The 23,064-nt window shown below is 43.5% G+C and overlaps 1 protein-coding gene across 1 annotated transcript in view; it reads right to left on the minus strand.

Annotated features, from left to right (window-relative positions):
* The window catches only part of LOC144696332 (uncharacterized), a 187,064-nt gene extending 171,429 nt beyond the window's left edge, over nt 1–15,635 (minus strand). Inside the window, exons 1-5 of the mRNA XM_078567548.1 lie at nt 15,368–15,635; nt 15,139–15,249; nt 13,005–13,130; nt 8,552–8,650; nt 1,195–1,320 (exon numbers count right to left, since the gene is read on the minus strand). Coding sequence (XP_078423674.1) covers nt 1,195–1,320; nt 8,552–8,650; nt 13,005–13,130; nt 15,139–15,249; nt 15,368–15,635 — 730 coding nt within the window. The remainder of the gene's footprint in view (nt 1–1,194; nt 1,321–8,551; nt 8,651–13,004; nt 13,131–15,138; nt 15,250–15,367) is intronic.
* Between the last annotated feature and the right edge of the window lie 7,429 nt (nt 15,636–23,064).

Consider the following 23,064-nt stretch of genomic DNA (forward strand, 5'->3'; position numbering starts at 1 on the left):
CATGAACTCTCTCCTCCATCCCCACCCCCTTTCCAATCCCCCTTTTTTCCAATAATTTATATAGATTTTTCTTTTCCCACCTATTTCCATTATTTTTAAATGTATTCCCATCCATTGTTTTATCTCTACCTTTTAGCCTATTTCGATCCCTTTCCCCCACCCCACCCCCACTAGGGCTATCTGTACCTTGCTCGTCCTGCTTTCTACCCTTAATGTTACCTATTAACATATTTCTTAGCTAATATCACCACCATCAACACCTCTTTGTTCTTTTGTCTATGACATCTTTTGGCAATCTCCACCTATCACTGGCCCTCTATCCAGCTCTACCTGTTCCACACCCCCCTTAAACCAGCTTATATTTCACCTCTCTTCTATTTTTCATTAGTTCTGTTGAAGAGTCATACGGACTCGAAACGTTAACTGTATTCCTCTCTGCAGATGCTGTCAGACCTGCTGAGTTTTTCCAGGTATTTTTATTTTTGTTTTTGTTTTAGATTTCCAGCATCCACAGTTTTTTGCTTTTATCTTAGTTGAAATTTAAAACTGGATTCTCTACTCGAAATAAGATTGTATTTTCTCTCTTTCCTAGAACCTATTTAATATTGCAAATGACTGTTTCCATCAGATTTTGAATTGCATGTTCGATACTTTAAGAACTGTCCATATATTTAAGAATTTATATTGTCTCATGTAGTCTTCTGCATCGCTAACTCGAGAGCTCATATCTGTATTCCCCATGGTGAGGGAATGCATTACTGAGGAATTTTCACCCAGACCCGAATAATATCCGGGAAATTATAATCTGGCTTTAATTTACTAAGAAGGCTATCTGTGAGGATTTAAGTGTGCTGTGGAGATATGTCCAATGAGGTGTTCAGGATTTAGACAGTGATGTGGGATATATACCCGTGAGGTGTGCAGGATTCAGATAGTGTTGTGGGATAAATACCTAGTGAGGCATACAAGATTCTGTCAATGCTGTGGGATATACACTTAGTGAGGATTCAGTTGATATAGGATATTTACCTAGTGAGGCGTTCATGATTCCAACACTGTGGAATATCTGATATCTAAACAGTAGATGAACCTTCAGTTCATTCCCATTTTTTAATCTTGATTGCCTGATATAACTTAGTGCCAATAGGTTAATTTTTTAAAAACTGATTGCATAGCTATAAAGACAGGTCAAACCTGTGCAGGTTGTTCTGCTTCCAGGTCTCAAGGTGTATCCTGGGTGACAATGACACTGGTAATTGCCCATCGTGTTCACACAGCGCTGGGAGCAGCCGCCATTGTTCTGGAAACATTCATCCACATCTGAGGAAACGAATATATGGTAAAAAGAATTACTGCCTTTTAACACAACACTCACTGCATGCAAAAATAATACTTCTGACTGCACTGAATTTAACCCCAAAAATTTAAACAACACAGTAATGGTCTGGGCAACAGTTGACAATTGGCCAATCTAGCCTGCCCTTCTATATCACCTGATTAGTTATTTTACAGTGGCGATCTGAATAAGGCCAGAGGTGAGTCAGAGATCATGGGTTCAATCCCCACACCAGGATAATGTCGTACTGTCAACAATGCCATTTTTTAAATAAGATGTTAAAGTCAAGGATTCAATCTGGCACAAAAGCAAAAATCCCATGTTATCAATCTGAGGAAGAGCATCCTGGTCAATATTCCTCTCCCAACCAACAAAATAGCTCAATTAGGATTCATCCCCATGCCATACATGGGATCTTGCTGTGCACAAGTTGGCTGCCATATTTGCCTACAAAATCACACTGATTTGAAAAATAATTTGCTGGCTGTGCATTGTTTGGAGATGTCAAGGCACTAATGTAAATTCAGGTTCATTCTGATTGCTCGGTATCCCATCTCCCAGTAAGACTTCACCCAGTCTTTGATTAAAACATCTCAAGGATTTCTGTCAACACACACAAATAATATTGCAATCAAATGTTAATCACTTATGAATTCTTCAAAGGTTACTACAAATCCAATAAATGGATAATTAGGAGACTTTGTGAGCCAGTTGGCAAGGGCTCAGCTTGTTCAAGGTGTACAATTAGGAGACTATTCATGAGTAATAGTTTAGGGGACATACTGTAGTCTCCTCACCTGTACATGTCTGTCCATCTCCAGTATATCCTGTCCTGCAGATACATTGGAAGGAGCCGGGCATGCTGATACAGGTTGCCAAACTGTGGCAGTTTTGGTGACCCTCTTGACACATGTCTAATGAAAATAGAAGAATCAAAAAGGCTATTGTAATGTTCATCTTTATTTCAAGGCAGCTGACATACAAAGGGAAGCAAGTGATGTTTCATTTTCACAGAGTATTGGTCAGACCCCAACAGGAGCACTGCATTCAGGTTTGGGCGCCGCATTTTAGGAAAGATGTATTGGGCTTGGAGGGGATACAGTACAGATTCATCAGAATTATACCAGAGCTTAAAGAGCTATAGTATGAGGCCAGATTCAATAACCATGGCTCGACTTTAGAAGATTCAGGAGTGATCTAATTGAGGGGTTTAAAATGATACAAGGGTTTGATAGATAGAAAGAAACTAGTTCCTCTTGCAGGTGAATCCAGAACAACATGGAACAATTTTAAATTTAGAACCAGGCTAGTTAGGGGTGAAATCACATAATGCAGATGGAAATCGGGAACTTTCTCCCCCAAAAGGTTGAGGATGCTGCGGTCAATTGAAATTTTCAAGACTGGAATACTGTGTGTAGTTTTGGTCTCCATATTTAAGGAAGGATATAGTTGCTTTGGAGGTGGTACAGTGAAGGTTTACTAGATTGGTCCCTGGGATAAGGGGGTTGTCCTATAATGAGAGGCTGAGTAAACTGGGCTTATATTTTCTGGAGTTTAGAAGAATGAGGGGCAATCTCATTGAAATCTACAAAATTCTGAAGGGGTTTGATAGGGTAGAAGCTTAGAAGTCGTTTCGTCTGGCGAGGCAATCTAAAACACGGGGGCACAGTCTCAGGATAAGGGGGCTGATCATTTTGGACTGAGATGAGAAGAAATTTCTTCACTCAAAGGGTTGTGAATCTTTGGAATTCTCCATCCCAGAGGGTTATTGATGCTCCATCATTGAATACATTTCAGGCTGGAATAGACAGATTTTTTGGCCTCCCAGGAAATCAAGGAGCAAAGGGAGTGGGCAGGAAAGTGGAGTTGAAGCCCAAGATCAGCTATGATCATTTTGAATGGCAGAGCAGGCTCAACAGGCCATATGGTCTATTCCATATGCTCCTATCTGTTATTTTATTATGACTGAGACTGATAGATTTTGTCAGGTAAGGGCATCAAGGGATATGGAATAAAGTATACAAAGATGAGGAACAGGTAGGCCTAAACAGACTGAATGGCAGAAAAGGCTCAAAGGGCTGAATGGCTTTCTCCTGTTCCTATGTTCCTGTTATATTGTTATAATGTTACATTATTCACAAATAACTAGAAACTAATTGCTATGTAAGTATACACCCCAGGCTGCCGCATTCACTGTCACACTGCAGTAATATGCAGAATAACAATGCATCAGTCTATTCAGTCTACTGGTCATGTGGAGAGCAGTAAGAACTACACTCAACTACACACCAGCATTTTGACTCTCAAGTGTGATTATTTATAACTTATGGGAACCAAAAGACATAACATGGTGGCAGTGGGTATCTGTGAGTAAAAAAGAACAAATATTTTAAGTGAATTTAATGCTGAATTAGATTGAAAAATCAACCCAAATTAGTGCCAGAGAGAGAAAAACTGAGTGAATTGTGCAAAAGAAAAATGGCCGCTGCAGCTATAAACACAGAGTTCTAGCCCTTGATGAATTGGGAGGCTGATAATGTCATAGAGACATTTAAGAAGCTTGAACAAAAATGCTTCTAAACAAAATATATTCAGTAGTTCCTAAAAGGGACTTGCAAAGAGGAACGGGTCAGCTATGTCCTTTTGTAGGCAGGGGAAAAAGCGTTAAATTTGTTTAATAGTTAGGAGCTGAGTGAAGAAGACAGCAGAAGTCCAGACAAAATTATTGAAAAATTTAGTACATCTCTCGAGCTAAAGTCAAATCATTGTATTGACTGAAAAGTGTGAGGTAATGCACTTGGGGAGGGCTAACAAGGCAAGGGATTACACGATGAACTGTAGGACCCTGAAAAGTACTGAAGATCAGAGGGACCATGGTGTGCATATCAACAGATCCCTGAAGGTAGCAGGGCAGGTAGATAAGGTGGTTACAAAGGCATATGGGAGACTTGCCTTTATTAGCTGAGGCACAGAATACAAGAGCAGGGAGATGATGCTGGAACTGTATAAAATGCTGGTTAGGCCACAACTGGAGTACTACATGTAGTTCTGGTCACCACATTATAAGAAGGATGTGATTGCACTGGAGAGGGTGCAGAGGGGATTTACCAGGATGCTGCATGGGCTGGAGGGTCTGAGCTATGAGGAAAGATTGGATAGGTTGGGTTGCTTTCCTTGGAGCAGTGAAGGTTGAGAGGGGACCTGATAGAGGTGTATAAGATTATGAGGAACATAGATAGGGTGGCTAGGAAGGCACTTTTTCCATTAGTAGAGGGGTCAATAACCAGGAGGCATAGGTTTAAGGTAAGAGGTAGAAGGCTAAGAGGGGAGTTGAGAACTTGCTTCCTGAAAGGGTGGTTGAGTCAGAAACTCTGGTAACGTTTAGGAAGTACTTAGATATTCACTTGCGTTGCCTCAGCCTCCAGGGCTATGGAGTAAGCATTGGAAAATGGGATTAGTGTAGTCAGATCTTTGTTGACCTGCATGGGCACGATGGGCCAAATGGCCTCCTTTTGTGCTGTAAATGTCCAGGAGTCTGTGAAACTGATATGAATTTCACGGCGAATTTCAAGTGAACCTGTTGACAATTTCATAACAAAGTTGAAAAATGCAGCCAGAATGCAAATTTAAGGATACAAATGAAAGGCTGCTAGGTCAGCTCATTTGGGGTTATGCACATTCTGTAGTGCAAAAAGAATTGATTGGAAAGGACAAGCTCACAATATAGCAGCTATAGACACTGCCAGAGCACATGAAGCCACCAGTAGACCAAGTGGCTAGCCTTCAGTTAAGTCAAGAGAAACATAGCAGTATTGATACAGCAAAACAACACAAAATTTCAGACCAGACAGTGAGGAAGATGTACAAGAATTGTGGGCAACCATGAGTTCACAGACAGAAGGATATGTCCCACATATGCATCAAACTGTAGAGGTTGTGGGAAGCCAAATCACTGGGAAAAGATGTGCAGAATAAAGAAAGAAGATGGTAAATGAGTTATCAGAGACAGAGCAACAGGGCGAATGAGAAATAAAGAGAACCAAAACATCCATTCACTGAAGATAATGACGAGTTTGAGGACACAATAGGCATAGAAACCATGCCACTGCATGAAGAGGATGGAGGAGCCATTTCCCAGGGAAAAAAAATTCACACAACCATTCAGATCAGGAAGACAATGAGAAATAAACCACAACCATAATCTGAAGCTGAAGATTGACACCTGAGTAACATTATCCTGCTCGGACTATAGAAGATCTTTCTTGAACATCTGTAAGAAAATGGGTTCCCAAAGAAAGGTTTTTTAAAACGAGCAACGCCATAATGGCATATGAGGGAACTGAGATTCGACAACTAGGAACAACCAAAATCAGAGGGATACACAAAGGAAACGATGTTAACTGTATGTTCCATGTCACTGAAACCCTGTCCTAGGGTTGAGCAGTTGTGAAGAGCTGCAGCTTATCTCAGTAAATCAGGAGATGAAGGAGGTGACACTGAGGCTTGAAAAGCGCCCTCTGATCAGAAGCAAGGAAGATCTCTACAAGTGTATCCAGAGTGTTTTGATGAGGCTATTAGATGCTTCGAGGATTTTGAGTATCACATCACTATTGACCCAGTGATGAAACCAGTGATTCATCCCCCACATGAAGTACCAATGGAACTAAAAGGAAAGCTTGAAAAGGAGCTCCAAGAGATGGAAGAAAAGAAGGCGATTGCCAGAGTCTACAGACTGGGTAAATTCCATTGTCATTAGAGAGAAGACAAATGGATGGTTAAAAATTTGCCTGGATCCCAAGGATCTTAATCAAGCAAAAAAGAGAAATCACTACCCCATTCCAACACTGCAAGAGATCACACCAGCACTGGCAGGGCTAAAGTTTTCTGCAAGCATGAAGTCACATGAGTTTACAGAAAGGTATAACCAGGCAGTCAAGGGAGCCTTCATGAAATGCCAAGAGACAAAGGAAGACCCAAGTCTTGCCTCATTGTCGCTCTGATCTACACCTCTCAAGGCTGACATGGAATCACCAGCAGAGCTGTTGAATGGATGTAAGTATAAGACAACTCTGCCAAGCAAGATACTCCCTCCAAGTGACCAGGAGAAAGCAAGACAACAACTCACGGATGCACAGGTTGAAGGAGGTCACCACATCAACAAGCTTGCCAAATCCCTGTCTGAGCTGTTGAAAGAACAAACGGCACATGTACTGGATTCAATTATAAAAACATGGACAAAAACAAAAATACCTGGAAAAACTCAGCAGGTCTGACAGCATCTGCTGAGAGGAATACAGTTAACGTTTTGAGTCCATATGTGGTGAAGAGTCATATGGACTCGAAACGTTAACTGTGTTCCTCTCCGCAGATGCTGTCAGACCTGCTGAGTGTTTCCAGGTATTTTTGTTTTTGTTTCGGATTTCCAGCATTCGCAGTTTTTTGCTTTTATAAAAACCTGGAACCTGGCAAAAGTTGTTAGTGAAGCTGAGACTCCAAAGTCAGGCGTCATTGAGACCGGAACCAATAAGCAAATGAGAAGGAACAGAGTCCATGGCTGGAATTTTATGGCCCCATCATGGCGGGGACGGGGCCGTTAAATGCAGCGAGTCATTCTAAACCCCATTGACTTCAGTGGGAATGTAAGATCCCGCTGCTGTAAAATTCCGTATCTACACCTTAGCTGGGAAAGCAGAGATGATCATCAACAACACCAGCAACACCACCAACCAGAGAGGCAACATCAACAGCATTACCAACAAGCAATGCAATGTCAACACTGTCACCAACAAATGACACAACAGTAGCAATATCAAACCTACAACACCCAGGAGCAATAGGCACAACATTGCCCGTGCAGCGTGCAAATTGACCACTGAGAGCGATGAATACCAAACCATCAAGATGGAGGCACAACATCCTACCACCAAGCAACAGTGTGAATAATATTTTTAGAAAAGAAAACAACCTATAAAAGATCATTAAGGCGCTGAGTTTATTTATAACGGTCGATTGTTAATCTTCAGTTTACAAAAAACGTTAATGATTGGGGCAGTTATATTTGCATAGAGGCATTTTAAAGAGAGATGTTACATCGTTATATTGTTTGTAAAGAAATAGGAACTAATTGCTATGTAAATACATATCCCGAGGTATCACATTCCCTGTTGCATTGCAGTCATGTGCCGAGTTTGTCAGTATATCAGTCTGCCAGCCATATGGAGAGCTGGAGGAAATCCACCCGATGAAGTTTCGGCATTGTGAGACTAAAGTGCAATTATTTCTAACTTAGGGGAACCAGAAGACAGAGAAGTTTCTATGTTCAGTAAAGTCAAATTCTGGTGCAAAAAGTGGCAAATGATAAACGGAAAGAAAGTTAAAGAGAGAAAGTCAGGCAGTGAAAGACAAAATAAAGAATTAAGGGGAAGTGCAAAAGAAGGGAGAGAGGGAGGCAGGCAGGCAGGAAGGAAGGGGGAGGGACGGAGGAAGGAAGGGAGGAATGATGGGAGGGAGGAAAGAAGAAAGAGAGGGAGGGAGGGAGGAATGGAGGGAAGGGAGGGAAGGAAGGGGAGGGAGGGGGGAAGGAAGGGGAGGGAGGGGGGAAGGAAGGGAAGGAAGGGGAGAAGGGAGGGAAGGAAGGAGGGAAGGAAGGGGAGGGAGGGGGAAGGAAGGGGAGGGAGGGGGGAAGGAAGGGAAGGAAGGGGGGAAGGGAGGGAAGGAAGGGGAGGGAGGGGGAAGGAAGGGGAGGGAGGGGGAAGGAAGGGGAGGGAGGGGGAAGGAAGGGGAGGGAGGGGGGAAGGAAGGAGAGGGAGGGGGGAAGGAAGGAGAGGGAGGGGGGAAGGAAGGGGAGGGAGGGGGGAAGGAAGGGGAGGGAGGGGGGAAGGAAGGGGAGGGAGGGGGGAAGGAAGGGGAGGGGGGGGGAAAGAAGGGTGGGTGGGAAGGAAGAAGGGAGAGAAGGAAGGAGGGAGGAAGGGTAGCAGAAAGGAGGAAGTAATGGCAGGAAGTTAGAAGGAAGGAAAAGAAGATGGGAGGGGAGCAAATTATGCTGAGCAGGAGAATTAGCAACAATTAATGTCTTCAGAAGCAGAGGAGAAAACTGAGATGGAGGTTATTGTGGGCAGGTTTATTCCCCCTTCACCAATGTTGTAGATCCAGCCAATGAGTTTCCATCTGAAAACAGTCCCATTTCTTCCCCATTCTTCTCAAAATGTCACTAACCTGTACAATTCCCAGACAGGCACATGCAGGAGTAGCTTCCCTTTGTGTTCACACAGTGTTCCTGAGGCCTGCAAGGGTTGCTTTGACATTCATTAACATCTGAGAGAACAGAAGAAAGGGAAACAAGGAATTAACTGACCCCAGATACACATAAATATCTGCAATGCCCCAGCAAACAAACAGGTTTTCCTTAGGAACTCCAAGACCAAATCTGTGAAATATTCAGATCTACTGGTGCCGATATTTAGGGGGTGGCAGGGAGGGAGCAGGTGTGGGGGTCAGGAAGGCTGGGAAATCAGGAGTCGGGGGAACAGGGATTGAGATCATGGGTCTGGGACAGATCGTGGGTCAGGGAGAACTAAAGGGTCTTGGGGAAGATCACGGGCCGGGGAGTTCATGGGTCATGGGTCAGGCCTGGGATATCATGGGCTATGGAGGATCAGGGTCAAAGGGGAGATTACATGTCATGGGGGAATTCCTGAGTTGGGGCAATTCTCCTTGGTATCATGGACACTTAACTAGTGTAGTTCAGACAGGATCAGGATGATGGGTGAGCACGAGGTGGGGGTGAAATATTGTGCCCTCACCCAAGGCAAGTTTGCCAGCAGGTGGGCATTTAATCAGGTGGAAGGGTGCCACTTTTCTGCCTCTGTCCCGATCGAGTCCATGGTGGAAAGGCCATGGACAGCCTTCTTGCCCCACCAACAATTGAAGCCGTTAAGTGGGCAATTAATGCCTACTTAAGGGCCTCATCCCACCTCCGCTGGTATTCACCCAATGGCAGCCAGGAACATGTCATGCAGGGAGCACGACTAGCAAACCCTAATGTGTTTGCTCGCGGACTCCTGGGGTGGAGGTGGGAGGGGTCCCTCATTCAAAGGCACACAGTGCCTGTTAGAGGGACAGGGTATCGGGGAGTGGAGGAGCCCACTGAGAGCCAACACCCCTGCCCTTGCTGCCATCCGCTCTCCTTCCCCCTCCCCCACAGCCTCCTTCTTGCCATCACTCACCTGTGCCTGGGTTACTCCTCGATCCCAGGCTATAGGGTAGCTATAGTACCAGCAGCAGCCACTGCCTTCCTGGTGGCACTGCTGAGTACAGAAGCATCTTATTGGCCGGCAACTCTTGGCGGGCAGAACTTCCACCCCCAGTGTCCTTGATCCTGGGGGAGACCCACCGCTGGCTTAAGTACCTGAGTGGCACAAGATGCAGCGGGCGTTCTCAAAAAGAGGCAACGTGAGGGGTCTCACTCACTCTCCAGCCAGTGGCCATGACCCTTGTCACCTCCACAAGATTCCATGCCGAGTACAGATAGTGGATTTTTGGACAAGTTAGAGCCTGGGAGTCCAGTCAGGAGAGCTTTGGAGAAACGGAGTCTGGAGATGGAAAACAGGCATGAGGGTTTCATCAGTGGTGTGGATAATTTAAGCACAGAAGCAGATAAGATTAGGAAGGGAGGAGGAAGTATGGTTAGTTGTGGATAGGCCACAACCATGAGGTTTGAGATTAATGGGTTGTCAAAAAGGTTTTGCACATCAGGTTCAGTCAGAGTGTAACTGGGTCGAGGTGGGAGTGGGGCCAAGTAAAGGGGGCAGCCCTTAATGGTTTCAGTCTTCCCAAGGAAATTCCAGAACATCATTACTTCAGATCAGGTGGGACCAGAGAGACGATTGTTGAATATACCTTATATGTTTCAGTGAGACCCTTGTAACATTGACCTCTCTTTAGGCCAGTGTTGGCCAGTGCTGTCACCACTAGCCAGATGTGACTAATGGTAATCTTGATGCAGCTGATTATTAAATAAAAATTAGTAATAGAGGCTGTTGTTGGTCCTGTCATCTCAATAAACATATTTGTATGCCTTGTGTACGTGAACTTTAATCTTTTCTATGTGTTTATTGGCAAAACGGTAAGGTGAAGAACAATAGTTTTTGATACTTGTGAGTGCTTTGCTTTCTTGGTCACTGGATGACTGAGATGTTTATTAGTAAATATCCACATGTGAAGGGCATTTATCTGGATTGGGCGAAAGGATTTTTCTACTAAAATCAAAGTGGCTAAAAACGGTATCGCCTGTTAATGGGAGTACTTTTTACAGCTCCAGAATGTAGAAAACCTTTCCCCGCTTGTTCCCATTTAGACATTTGGGATCAACCTTGTTAATCATCTTTGCACCTTTATCTGCCCTCCCATCTACAAAGCTCCACACCAAGAAATCCTACGCATGAAACTAATCTTCTGTGAATCTACAGGGATTACGCTGACGCTCTATTGCACACTATTGAGACTACACTCAAAATATCTCTTGCTTTTTAATGTGGCAAAGCCATTTAAAAAAAAATCAATGTCTACAATGCATTTTAGTGCAATGCTTCTCAGATTACAGATTGGTTCCTTTATCAGACATTTCATATTTATTTCAGGAACTGAGTTTTATTAAACTCTGAATGGTTTGTTTGACTGTTTTTGGGGGGCTGCTTGGATCTAGAGCTATTTTATGGTGGAATCGTCTCACCTTAATCCCTTCCAGTTTGGGAACCCGATTGATTTGCTTTTCCCCAGAGCAAGCGAATCATCATCCCATCTCCGGGTTCCCTGACCAATTAGGGAAGGCTGGCGGGATGACACATCCATTCTGTCAAAGGAAGGAAGGATTTCTAATTAAAGGGGACATGACGTGGGCTGGAATGGTTCACCAGATTTTTGAGGCTGCAACAACCATGGGGATGGAGAGGAGACCTGGGAAGGCTGCTCCCTGAGTCTCTCGGCAGGTCCTGCTGCAGAATCTGAGGGGCTGCAGTGAGGTGAGCTCACCCAGGAATGGAAGAGGGCAATTTCCCAAACAAGCAGGCGTGGATGAAATTGGTTAAGGAAAGTGGTCCGTCTAACGGGGAAACAGTGCACCAAAAGGATCTGGGACCCCAGGAGGGCAGGCAGGTGGGTAATATGACACTTTCAGAAACCAAGCCCCACACTCTGACTTTCCCAGCATTCTCCTGCACAACCCTCCTGAGGACAACACACCTTGCAGTTCCATTCATTCCTATCCTTCCTGAGCTCCAGCCCATTGCTCTCCCGCACTCAGATCTCACTGTCAGCCTCCTCAAATGTTGTTTGGCAATGTCTTTACCAATCAGCACTCTCTTCTCATACAGTATAAATTGTTGTTTTCCCTTTGTATTGGTATTCTTGTGAAGTGTCCTGATGAGTGCAAGATGAAAAGTTTCCACATGTCTCTTTTTTCAGCAATACTCAAACGTTGTCCTCCCCTCCTCTCCACACAAGTGACTATGAGCACCCACACCTCTCTGCTTTCTCTCTTTGCAGGAGAAGGGAGTACAAAACTTGGTGAGAAGCAAAGACCCTTGTAGGGAGTGACCCTCTAGTGATAGGCACCCTGTCAGCCACTGGCAATGTGTGCCCACCTGCTCCATGGGGAAGGAGGTCTTGTTCCAGGAGGCTGTAGATGTCAGCAGTGACCTGCCGTGAGAGCCTGAACCTCCTGAGGTCCTGGTGCTTAGACAGATCGAGAGATCTGATCCTCTGCCTATAAACCCTGTACTGGGTCTCACCTCTTACATCTTGGGGCATGACCTTGGCTGGAGCTCTTCAGTGTAACTGATCAAACCTTCCCAGCTTGTCAGCTTCACAGAAGAAGCCTCGGTGATCCTGGTGGTGCAGACACAGTGTTAAAGCTAAGTGCTGTTAGGAAGGAATTCATGGTTAGAAAAGCTATTAATTGCCTTTTAATCACCTCGATTGCTACCCAGCCAGACCCTTGAGGGTTCCCTGCTGGACACAGAAAGCCGAAAGATGACAGGATCATATCATGATCTTGTCAGTGTCCCATGTACAGCTGCCAGCTCTCCAAGTGTAGCCGACAGTGTCCCATGTGTAGTGGCCAGTTCCTCATAAACATTAACGTGCTGCAAAGGGCTCAATTTGCAGTGTCTAGTGTTGGATGTAAGGAGGCCAGTGCCCAGCATGCTGTGGCCAATTCCCAATGTGCACAAGTCTATTACATTGGTTCCAATGTCTATATTAGGGCTTCGATGGCAGAAGGTTTTCAGAGATATCAAAGAGAATGGTTACCCCTACAGTGTAGAACATCACCAACTTCGAAAGGAGGAGCAAAGTTAAATCTAAGAGCAGTGATAAGGTGATGCCAAGCTAGGATTTTGAAGGGCTGTAGATTGTGAGAGGGAATAAGGTTGAGACAGGTGAGCAGTCCAAAACTGGGAAAGATTGAGTCGATGTGGAAGAACAATGCCTTGAATGCGGCACAACAAGAATAAAGAGAGGACAAACAGTGTATCAGATACAGTATTTGGAGCTAAGCAGAAGCAAAAGAGGGCAGTTCAGACGGCAATGACCATAGATATTTTATCAGCCAGTTAGATTTATTAAAAAAAGTCAGGCGACTGTCAGAGCAATGAAATGTGAAAGGTCAAACCTGTGCAGGTTGTTGCACTTCCGGGTCTCAAGATGTATCCTGGGTGACAGCGACACTGGTAACTGCCCACCGTGTTCACACAGCGCTGGGAGCAACCGCCATTGTTCTGCAAACATTCATCCACATCTGAAAGGGAGAACCAGACATAAATCAGATCAGGCTCACAGTACTTGCCATCCCTGTTTGCCTCACACAGCATCTCACTGATTCCCCGGGATATGTTCTTCGTTCCTGAGGCATTGAAGTCTATAGAAATAAGGATTGGGAGAGTTGTTAAATGGACTCCCATTTTACACAAAGGTCAAAATCAAAATTCCCACAAAGGAAATTAAACAATGATTTTCTTTAAACTATTTGGTATGTTAAAGTGTTCAAATTTCATGGAATGGGAGTGATTTGAGACTGTTTAAAAGTTAGGAAAATGAAAGAGATTCGTAGATGATGGAGTTGTGCAATATGCAAGATTATCCACTGAAACAGGCTAATAGGGTCAAGAGACAACCGAGTGTTTCCTGGGGCAGAAGAGATTGAAGGATCTGGTGAGAAAGTGAGTTAATCTATGACAAAGGAATAACTTAATGACATCCGAATGGTTTCTTCCCTGTTCTCAATTTTTACAGGTTCACCTGTACAGTCTCCTCTCAGTCCACTCCCTGCATATCCCGCAATACAGACACAGTAGTATCCAGTCCCGTTCTGTGCATTATATGATGTGTACACACAGCTAGCCAGCACTGGATCACAGTTATGGGTCCCGTCAGTGCACTGATCCCAAGGACCTTCTGGTGACAGAAAGAAACAGTGGTAAATCAGAGCATCATTACTAAGAAATACTGTGTGAATGACCTACACATCAAGAGAAAGTACTGCTTCAGTTTGATCATGACTGTGCTCTTGGATAGTTCCTCTAGTGACTGATTTATGTGGAAATTGAAATGTGTTCCTTTTAAAACCCTGGCCAAAGATAATCCTAAAAAGAATGGGGACTATAGTGGGACACGGTCAGTGAGTGTAGCACGGGTCAGGGTATGGGGGATATAATGGGTCAGGGAATGGGGGATATAGTGGAACAGGGTCAGTGAGTGTGGCATGGGTCAGGGAATGGGGGCTATAATGGAACAGAGTCAGTGAGTGTAGCATGGGTCAGGGAATGGGGGCTATACTGGGACAGGGTCAGTGAGTGTTGCATGGGTCAGGGAATGGGGTCTATAGTGGGACAGGATTAGTGAGTGTAGCATAGGTCAGGGAATGGGGACTATAGTGGGGCAAGGTCTGTGAGCGTAGCACAGGTCAGAGAATGAGGGATATATTGGAACAAGGTCTGTAAATGTAGCATGGATGATGGAATGGGGGACATAGTGGGACAGGTTCGGTGAGTGTAGCATAGGTCAGGGTGTTATAATGGGACAGGGTCTGTGAGTGTAGCATGGATGCGGGAATGGGGGCTATAATGGGACAGGGTCGGTGAGTGTACAATGGATCAGGGAATGGGGACTACAGTGGTTCAGGATCAGTGAATGTAGCATGGGTCAGGGAATAGGGGATATATTGGAACAGGGTCTGTGGCTGTAGCATGGGTCAGGAAATGGGTGTTATAATGGGACAGGGTCAGTGAATGTAGCATGGATGTGGGAATGGGGGCTATAATGGGACAGGGTCGGTGAGTGTAGCATGGGTTAAGGAATGGGGACTAAATTGGGACAGGATCAGTGAGTGTAGCACGGGTCAAAGAATGGGGGCTATAATGGGACAGGTTCAGTGAGTGTAGTATGAGACAGAGAATCAGAATTATAGTAGGACAGGGTCTGACATGTCTGTGATCGTGATGGCGCAGTCCTGTGCTTACCTGTACAATAGGCCGCACTGATCGGAGTGGGCGGAAGCTCATAAACATAAAAAACTTGTCTCGTCTCGGAATCCTGACAGAAAGCAATTGTGAGTGGCAGTGTCTCTTTGCAACAGTCTCCTGACTGTAGATCTGGAATGCATGCGGTTTGATACACCACCCTGGTCTCCAGAGTAGGGTGGGATCCATTGACCCACACAGGCCTCCTGGTACCACAGTGCAATGGCGGCACACACCGATCTCTCAGCTTTGTTCCTGATGCTCCAGCAAAACGGACCCAGTGCATACTCAGCTTGTTGTCGCTGTGAAAGGAGGAGTTCATCCCGGGCAAAACATTACAAGAATCGTCCTTCCTCCAGCCATCATTTAGCACAAGGTAGATGTTTGGATTACAGGGATCTGTGACATGAGAAAATGAAGAAGAGATTTTCAAGGATCAAGAGCCTTTAAATGGCAAGATTGATTGTTGGGGCTGTTTTTTAGAAAAGTGATGACCTGATAAAACCTTTTAAATTACGTATGGGTTTGATAGGGTCGATGTGGAGAAACAGTTTCCACTTGAAAGAGCCCAGAACAAAGGAGGCATTAACATAAGCTATTTTCGTCTTCAGTTCTCTGCCCAAAGGCAGGTCTGACCAACAGCACCAGGGGTAGAGCAAGGAGGCAGGTCCCAAATCCACCCCAGCCAGAACAGGGATCGAATCCCGTGCTGTTGGCAACAACCTGATCCACAGGCCTCCAGCCAACCAAGCCAACCCAAGGAGTCCAAGTTGCTGTGGTAACATACACTTATATATGCATGTTGTAGCTTGGAGCTATGGTAAAGGCTCCAGTTTTTTTCCACCACATTGCTGACCAGGAATCTCTCCCACTCTTACCATTGGCATATGTTGGAAGGACTTACAGCTTGATACGCAACCTTCCTTGGTCGTCAAGCCCTGGAATGGGACTTGAACTCAGAGCTTCTGGCTCGGAGGCTGGGACGCTACCCACTGTACCACAAAACCTCCCAAGATATTCTCTAACAGGTCTCATAAAGAATCTAGGAGGAATTTCTTTACAATAAGATTGGTGGGAATGTGGAACAAGTGAAGCGGTGGAAACAAATAGTATTGATGCTTTTAAGGGAGTTGATGTACAAAGGAGGGAGAAGGAAATACGGGGATATGGGATGATAGGGTGGGAGAAGCTAAATGTGGGGTATAAATATGGCATAGTTGGACTGAATGGTCTGTTTCTATGCTGAAGTTTCTATTTATGTAATACATATAATACAAGTTTCAAAAATGGCATGTTTTTGAACACTTATTGGCCAGAATATATTAGGTTTGACTCCTTTTTGTTCTTTTGAAAACATGGGCATCGCTGGTTAGGCCAGCATTTACTGCCCATCCCTAATTGCCCTTGAGAAGGTGGTGGTGAGCTGCCTTCTTGAGCCGCTGCAGTCCATGTGGTGTAGGTACATCCACAGTGCTGTTAGGGAGGGAGTTCCAGGATTTTCACCCAGTGACAGTGAAGGAACAGTGATATAGTTCCAAGTCAGGATGACGTGTGGCTTGGAGGGGAAATTGTAGGTGAAGGTGTTCACATGTGTCTGCTGCCCTTGTCCTTCTAGGTGGTGGAGGTTGCGGGTTTGGGAGGTGCTGTCGAAGGACCCTTGGTGAGTTTGATTCCCGTTCTGGGCTGAACTCAGCTGGAGGTTGTGTGGGGATAACATAGATACCCCATCTTTGTTCGGAGTACTCATGAGCAGCAGGGGGAGGGAAACTCAGTCAGAGCTCTCCCTTCTGATCACTGCCGAGTGACCCACTTCTGGAGAGTGGTTGGCCGGCAAGGAAAGGATTGGCCTTTGCTGGGATGTTCTCCACAAAGTTGAGAAGCTAATGTCTAGGCTCATACATGACGAATGGTTACTTTGGTGAGGTTTGTTGTGTTTCCCTCTATCCTTCAAATATAAACTCACTACTCACTCAAGTAGGACTTGGAATCTATATTGTGAGCTCTTTAATCAAAGATTACAGTACATTGCTGGGGAACTCCAATGTCCTGTACAGTTATAGCGAAACTTCCCTACTTTTATATTCCATCCTCCTTGCAATAAGAGCCAACATTCTGTTTGCCTTCCTAATTACTTGCTGGACCTGCATGCTGCCTTTTTGTGATTCATTTAGACACTCAGGTCCCTCTATCCTGCTGTATCCTATAGTAACTCTCCATTTAAATAATATTCTGCTTTTATATTCTTCCTGCCAAAGTGGACAACCTCACATTTTCACACATTATACTCTACATCTGCCAAATTTTTGTCCACTCACTTACCCTTTCTATAACCCTTTGCAGACTCTTTGTAAGCTCCTCACTAGTTGCTTTCCTACCTATCTTTGTATCGTCAGCAAATTTGGCTACGATTTACCCTGTCCCTTCATCCAAGCTATTAATATAGATTGTAAATAGTTGAGGCCCCAGCACTGATCCCTATGGCACTCTACTAGTTAAAGTTTGGCCCATTTATCCTGAATCTCTGCTTCCTGTTAGTTAGCCAGTCCTCTATCTATGCTAATATATCCCACCCAACACCATAACATCTCATCTTGTGTATTAACCTTGTATGTGGCACCTTATCGAATGCGTTTTGGAAATCCAAATACGCTACATTTACTGGTACACTTATATTCACCCTGCTTGTTACACTCTAGAAGAACTCTAATAAACTTTTCAAACGCAATTTCCCTTTCACAAAACTGTGTTAACTCTGCCTGATTGTATTGATTTTCCAAATGACCTGTTACTACCTCCTTAATAATGGATTCTAATACTGTGCAGTTAGTTCAATCTTTACTCCAGAAATGTCACAAGTGGATGTTTTTTCATGATGACCTACAAAAATAATCCTAATTTTTGAAAAAAGCCTCTTCAGTCGTTGACAAGAGTCAGGTAACTCAAGTTTTATAGGTTAAATGTATGCAGTACATTTTTCAATTGCTCATGGCGGCTATAGTGACATTGACTCAGCATCTTCGGACAAAAAGCACATGGAGGCTGAACGAAGTATGTGCAGCTCCAAATATTTCAGATTCTTTTTGTTAAACAAACACAGAAGTTGAGCAAATGCATGCAAGTGAAGGATTATTTGCTTACCATACTGTGTGCCATGGGCACACTTTCAGATCTACTGATTGTATCTCTCAATTGATTAAAAAACTTTACTTACCCGAGTTTTCATCTGCGCGCCCAAAATCTGAGGCAATAATTTGCAATGCATTAGCTCCATTATCAACAGAGAGCTGTAGCCTGATTTAGAGAAATGCGTGTTTATCATACGTGGCGTGGATGCATCAAACAAAAAGGACCAAAAGCTATTTTCTGTTCTTGTGCACTATTTTTTTCTAACTAGTGGGTTAGACACAAAAATGACTGAGTTTTCTTCTTCAGAGGCAAAACTTCTGATGTGCAATGCAAATGTCTATATCAATTGATTGAGAAACCTTTTCTTAGTGAAAAGCTTTTTGGACTTTGTGCAGACGACACCAATACAAATTTTGATGGTGTTAAATGTGCTGGGGAAAACAACGTATGGTGAGAACTGCAAGTCTAGGGAAAGAGATCTTTGATATTGATTGCAGTGCTCACATCATTCATAACTATTTGCAAACAGCAGCTGGCTGTCTTCCGATTGACTTGGAATCTTTTACCATGAAAGTTTATAAATACTTTCACCTTTACACTGTATCAAAAAAAACTCAAAAACTTCAGCCAAATTGCTAGAGCACACTATTCCTTTCTCTTGGACCAGCGCTTGACAGAATGTTGTTGATTTTTGATAGGGTTGAGGCATATCTTCTCCCTCAAGACATATGTCCAACATTGCTGAAAAAAGTCTTCGATGACTCTTGCACAAAACTGAGGTTTTCTTTTGCTATTAAGCAAACAGCCACCTTTCAGAGGACGGTAGAAATAACCAACTTATCGGTGAAAGAAATTGCACTGCATATTCATACTCTTTAAGGTAATTTAGTGGAGAGGCTCAGGGAAAGATTTGTCATGTCAGATGCAAAGGTCATGTTGCAGTCTTTGGTTGTGAGTGGGGAAATTAAGAAAGAGGAATTTTACAATGCAGTCAAGAATTTTTTCTCAATATCTTTGTATTACTTGGAACAATGGAAATCTGCCTTTGGGTGCACATAAGAACTTGGGTGAGCCCTGTTCAGAAGCATATGGGATAACATAGAAAGTAGCTTTGCCACTTGCCACACAAAAATTCCCATCCTAAATTGATAGACAAGAGTCGTCCTTTTGACGAATGGGAATATAAAACCAATAACCTCCCATCACATGTCTGACTGGAACACTTAGGAAGCACCCGTTTCTGAAAAGTTGTGAAATGCTTTTCAAGAGATGGGCAACAAGGCAGTAAAATACTCAGATCTGGCAAAGGCAGTTGAGTTTGTTTTGGGTTTGCCAGGGACAACAGCCCCTGCTGAATGTATCTTTTCAGTAATGAGTGCAGTTTAGTCACCTAAAAAGTCATATCTGTATTTCTAACATGAAGGCTATCTTGTTTACGGGGGTGAATTTGGATCTGCATTATACAACAACTTGCTGAACGACAACGGTACCATTCCAAAAATTGCTTCAAGTGAGAAATACTGTCCAGAAGAAGCAATGCAATGAGGAGGACAGCAAGGTGAGAACAGGGCAGACACTTTTAAAGAGCAGCAACTGTTTAATTCTAAGTATATACTTACATTTTATTTTTGCTTATAATCCATGTTATTATTAGGCAATATTTCTTTTTAACAGAGGTTCAATGAACTTGATTTTAATTTGAATGTTGGTACAGCATACTTCTGATTGATTGCCATTGAACTTGCTTGAAAATGAGTAATTTTACCAGGTGTCCCATATTCAGTATAAGGAAAGATGGTCACACTGCCTCAGTACCTTAGTTGGAAGGAGGGCAATAATGACCACTTGAAGTTACATAGTGCCTTTAACATAGTAAAATGTCCCAAGGCACTCCACAAGGTTGTAAACAGACAAATATTGGCATTGAGCTAGAAGAGGAGATATTAAGAAAGGTAACTAAAAGCTTCATCAAAGAGTTTTAAAGAGGATCCTAAATCAAGGGAGAAAGATACAGGACTTGAAAGCTTTAGGAAGGAAATCCAGAACTTAGGGCCTAGATGGCCGAAGCATGAATGTCAGTGATGGAATGAAGTGAGTGATACATAAAAGAGTTGGAGGAATGCAGAGTTCTTTGATGGTTATAGGAGGAGGAGATTACATAGACAGCGAGGCAGAAAAATCAGAGTTTGATTTCCAATGAGCACCCATTATACATGTGTGGATGGTGTAGTGAGAATAGACTGGGCTTGGTTAAGAGGAACTCCACCCCTAGTCCAACAATCTGCTGACACTTTATATGGAGACCCAGATGTGAAGAATAGTCGCTTGAGTGAGTTGTCAGAGGACACCAGAAAACTATCGGGCCATAAGTCTGCAAGGGCTCAACACTTACTGAAAAGGAGACAGAAAGGAAATGCGTGTTAACAACCTTATATCTCGCTCTCTCAGTGGTTAGTTATGAGGATGCATAAGCCCTTGTCCAATAATTTTTCAGCACTGCTTATCTCCCATTGCTGATAGCCATGTCAGAGAGTAAATTTATTGACCCACTTCTCCCTTCATCAAAGAGAGCTTTGATCAGAAGCAGGAAAACCACACTGCAGTGGTAATTTTTTTTGATCCAACCTCCCTTGGAGCTCAATTCCCCCCTGAGGGTGTCAGATTTGAGAGTTTCCTCTGATATCTAGGAATAGTGTCTTATACTCTCTTTAAACACCAAATAATGTTCTAGACCTTATCCCACAATTGGGCAATCTTCAATACGGCCATTAAGCTGAATGAGAACATCCAATTATTGGCTGAAATCTTAATTTCTTCTCACCAATCCATGATAACTCATCATTCTTCACTTATTTTAAAGTTCCATGTCCAATTCTAAGGCAACTCAATTTCTATTTTCTAAACTAGCAAACATGGCACTCATGGAATGGAACACTGGAATAGTACACACAGGAGGTCGTCTTTCAACCCATCGGGTTTGCATCAGCTCTTAGAGCAATCCAGTTATTCTCATTCGCCTACTCTTTCCCCTTATCCCTGAAATTATTTTCTCCTTCAAGTATTTATCCAATCCTCTTTTCCACCACTCCATCAGGCAGTGAATTCCAAATCCGAACTATTCGTTGTGTAAAGAGGCTTTTCCTCATTTGGGGTCAACATCCAAATGTCCGTACCTCAATAGCAATAAAAGGCATCAATAATTTTCTTCTACTGACAGCATTAGGTATGCTTGCCACTGTCATGACCCTGAATTGACATTTGAACACTCTGTCTGTAACATTCTGTGTTCAATTTTTATCTGAAGTTACACAGAAATGAAAAGGTAGAAATTAAATGTGCTAACTTTCCAATCCATGTCATGGAACATTAGGAATGACTAAGGAACTCTTCAGTGTAAAAGGAGGCTGCATAGCCCTCTTCCCATGCAGTGCATTTTAACCTGAATTATTTCAAAGCTTCATTATGTTTTGGGAGGGTGGTGGGATCGGGGGGTTGGTGTGGCGTTAGGCCAAATATCTCAACAAGTTTGGGAAGCAACTTGTCAAGGCTTTTGTTTCAACACTTCCCAAACCCAAGACCCTCACCACCTAGAAAATCACTGACAGCAGGTATAGGGAAATATTATCACCTATAAGTTCCCCAAGTTATACAACATCTGAAGATAAATATATCATAGATTCATAAAATGGCTACAGCACTGAAGGAGGCCATTTGATCTGTTGTGCCTGTGATGGTTCTCTGTAAGAACAATTCACCTAGTGTCAAGTCTCTGCCTTTTCCCCTTATGCTGCTGTTCCCTCATCGTCATTAGGTCAAAATCCTGGAACAGCACTGTAGGAGCACCTTTACACATGAACTGCAGTGGTTCATGAAGGCTCATCACCACCTTACAAAGATCAATTAGGGATGGGCAATAAATGCTGGCCTTGACAGTGACAACTATATTCTGAGAGTGCAAAGCTGATGGATTCCCCTAATTTTTGATTCAAATATTAAGTGCATTGCCAATCGCACGCAGCTGATACTAACAGCAAATGAATAGCTGGCAGTGAGTTTCAAGGAATTAATTTAGAGCGAGCCATTCCAAGAGGTCCTAGGGGGTAAAAGCACTACCCTGTGTTAAGGTGTACTGGCCAGGAGCCGCCAGACTTAATTCCTGGTCTGTGTCAACTGATCTCAGCCAAAGCAGTTGATGGGCAATCAAAACTAGGATTAGTAGAAACAATTTCAAAAGTATAAATGAGCTTAGTCATTCACAAATCAAAGCAGGAAATGCTAATGATGCACAGGGGGTCAGTCAGGGTGTGAAACAGAGCGGCAGGTGAGCTCTAACAAAGGGTCTGCGTCCTAATTTTGAACCTGCCTTTTGCCCTTTTGGTTGCTTACTGACCTGAACTGTATTTCCAGCATTTTCCTTTTTTTTTATTTCAGTCTTTCACATTTCCACATTGCTTTTTTCATTTCAGATTCTGCAAATGTGCCTCTGAGTGGCTGCGGTGAGCCTCTGGTTCTAGTACTATAGTAGCAACCCAGAGCTAGTGAAGTCAAATCTCTCTGTGGCAAATTGAGATTGCAATAATCTGGCAATTTGTGGTACCAGACCTGCTGGATTGTTGACAAAAACCTAAATGGCGCCCTAATGTCCTTCAGAGAATGGAACCTGCTGTCCTTATCTGTCAGGTCTACATGTGACTCCAATTCCACTTTATATACTCCTGGCTATAAGGGTTAGACAATTAGTGCAGCATTGCCAGTATCACTCACATATCAAGAACAAATATTAGAAAAACATTGTACTTGTATGAAAAGACTATTATACTTGTATCAAAAAATGGGGGAGTCAAGCAGTTTTGCACTCTAAGGTTATAGTTGTCACTGACAAGGTCAGCATTTATTGTCCATCCCTAACTGATCTTTGTAAGGTGGTGGTGAGCCTTCTTCATGAACCACTGCAGTCCGTGCGTGAAGGTGCTCCTACAGTGCTGTTAGGTAGGGAGTTCCAGGATTTTGACCTAATGATGAAATTGGAGAAGTCAAGCTACGCACGAGGAATTTTTAACAATGTTTTTAAGTGTATGTGAACTTCAA

The sequence above is a fragment of the Cetorhinus maximus genome, chromosome 22 (genome assembly GCF_964194155.1).
Source record: "Cetorhinus maximus chromosome 22, sCetMax3.hap1.1, whole genome shotgun sequence".
Classification (NCBI taxonomy): Eukaryota; Metazoa; Chordata; class Chondrichthyes; order Lamniformes; family Cetorhinidae; genus Cetorhinus; species Cetorhinus maximus.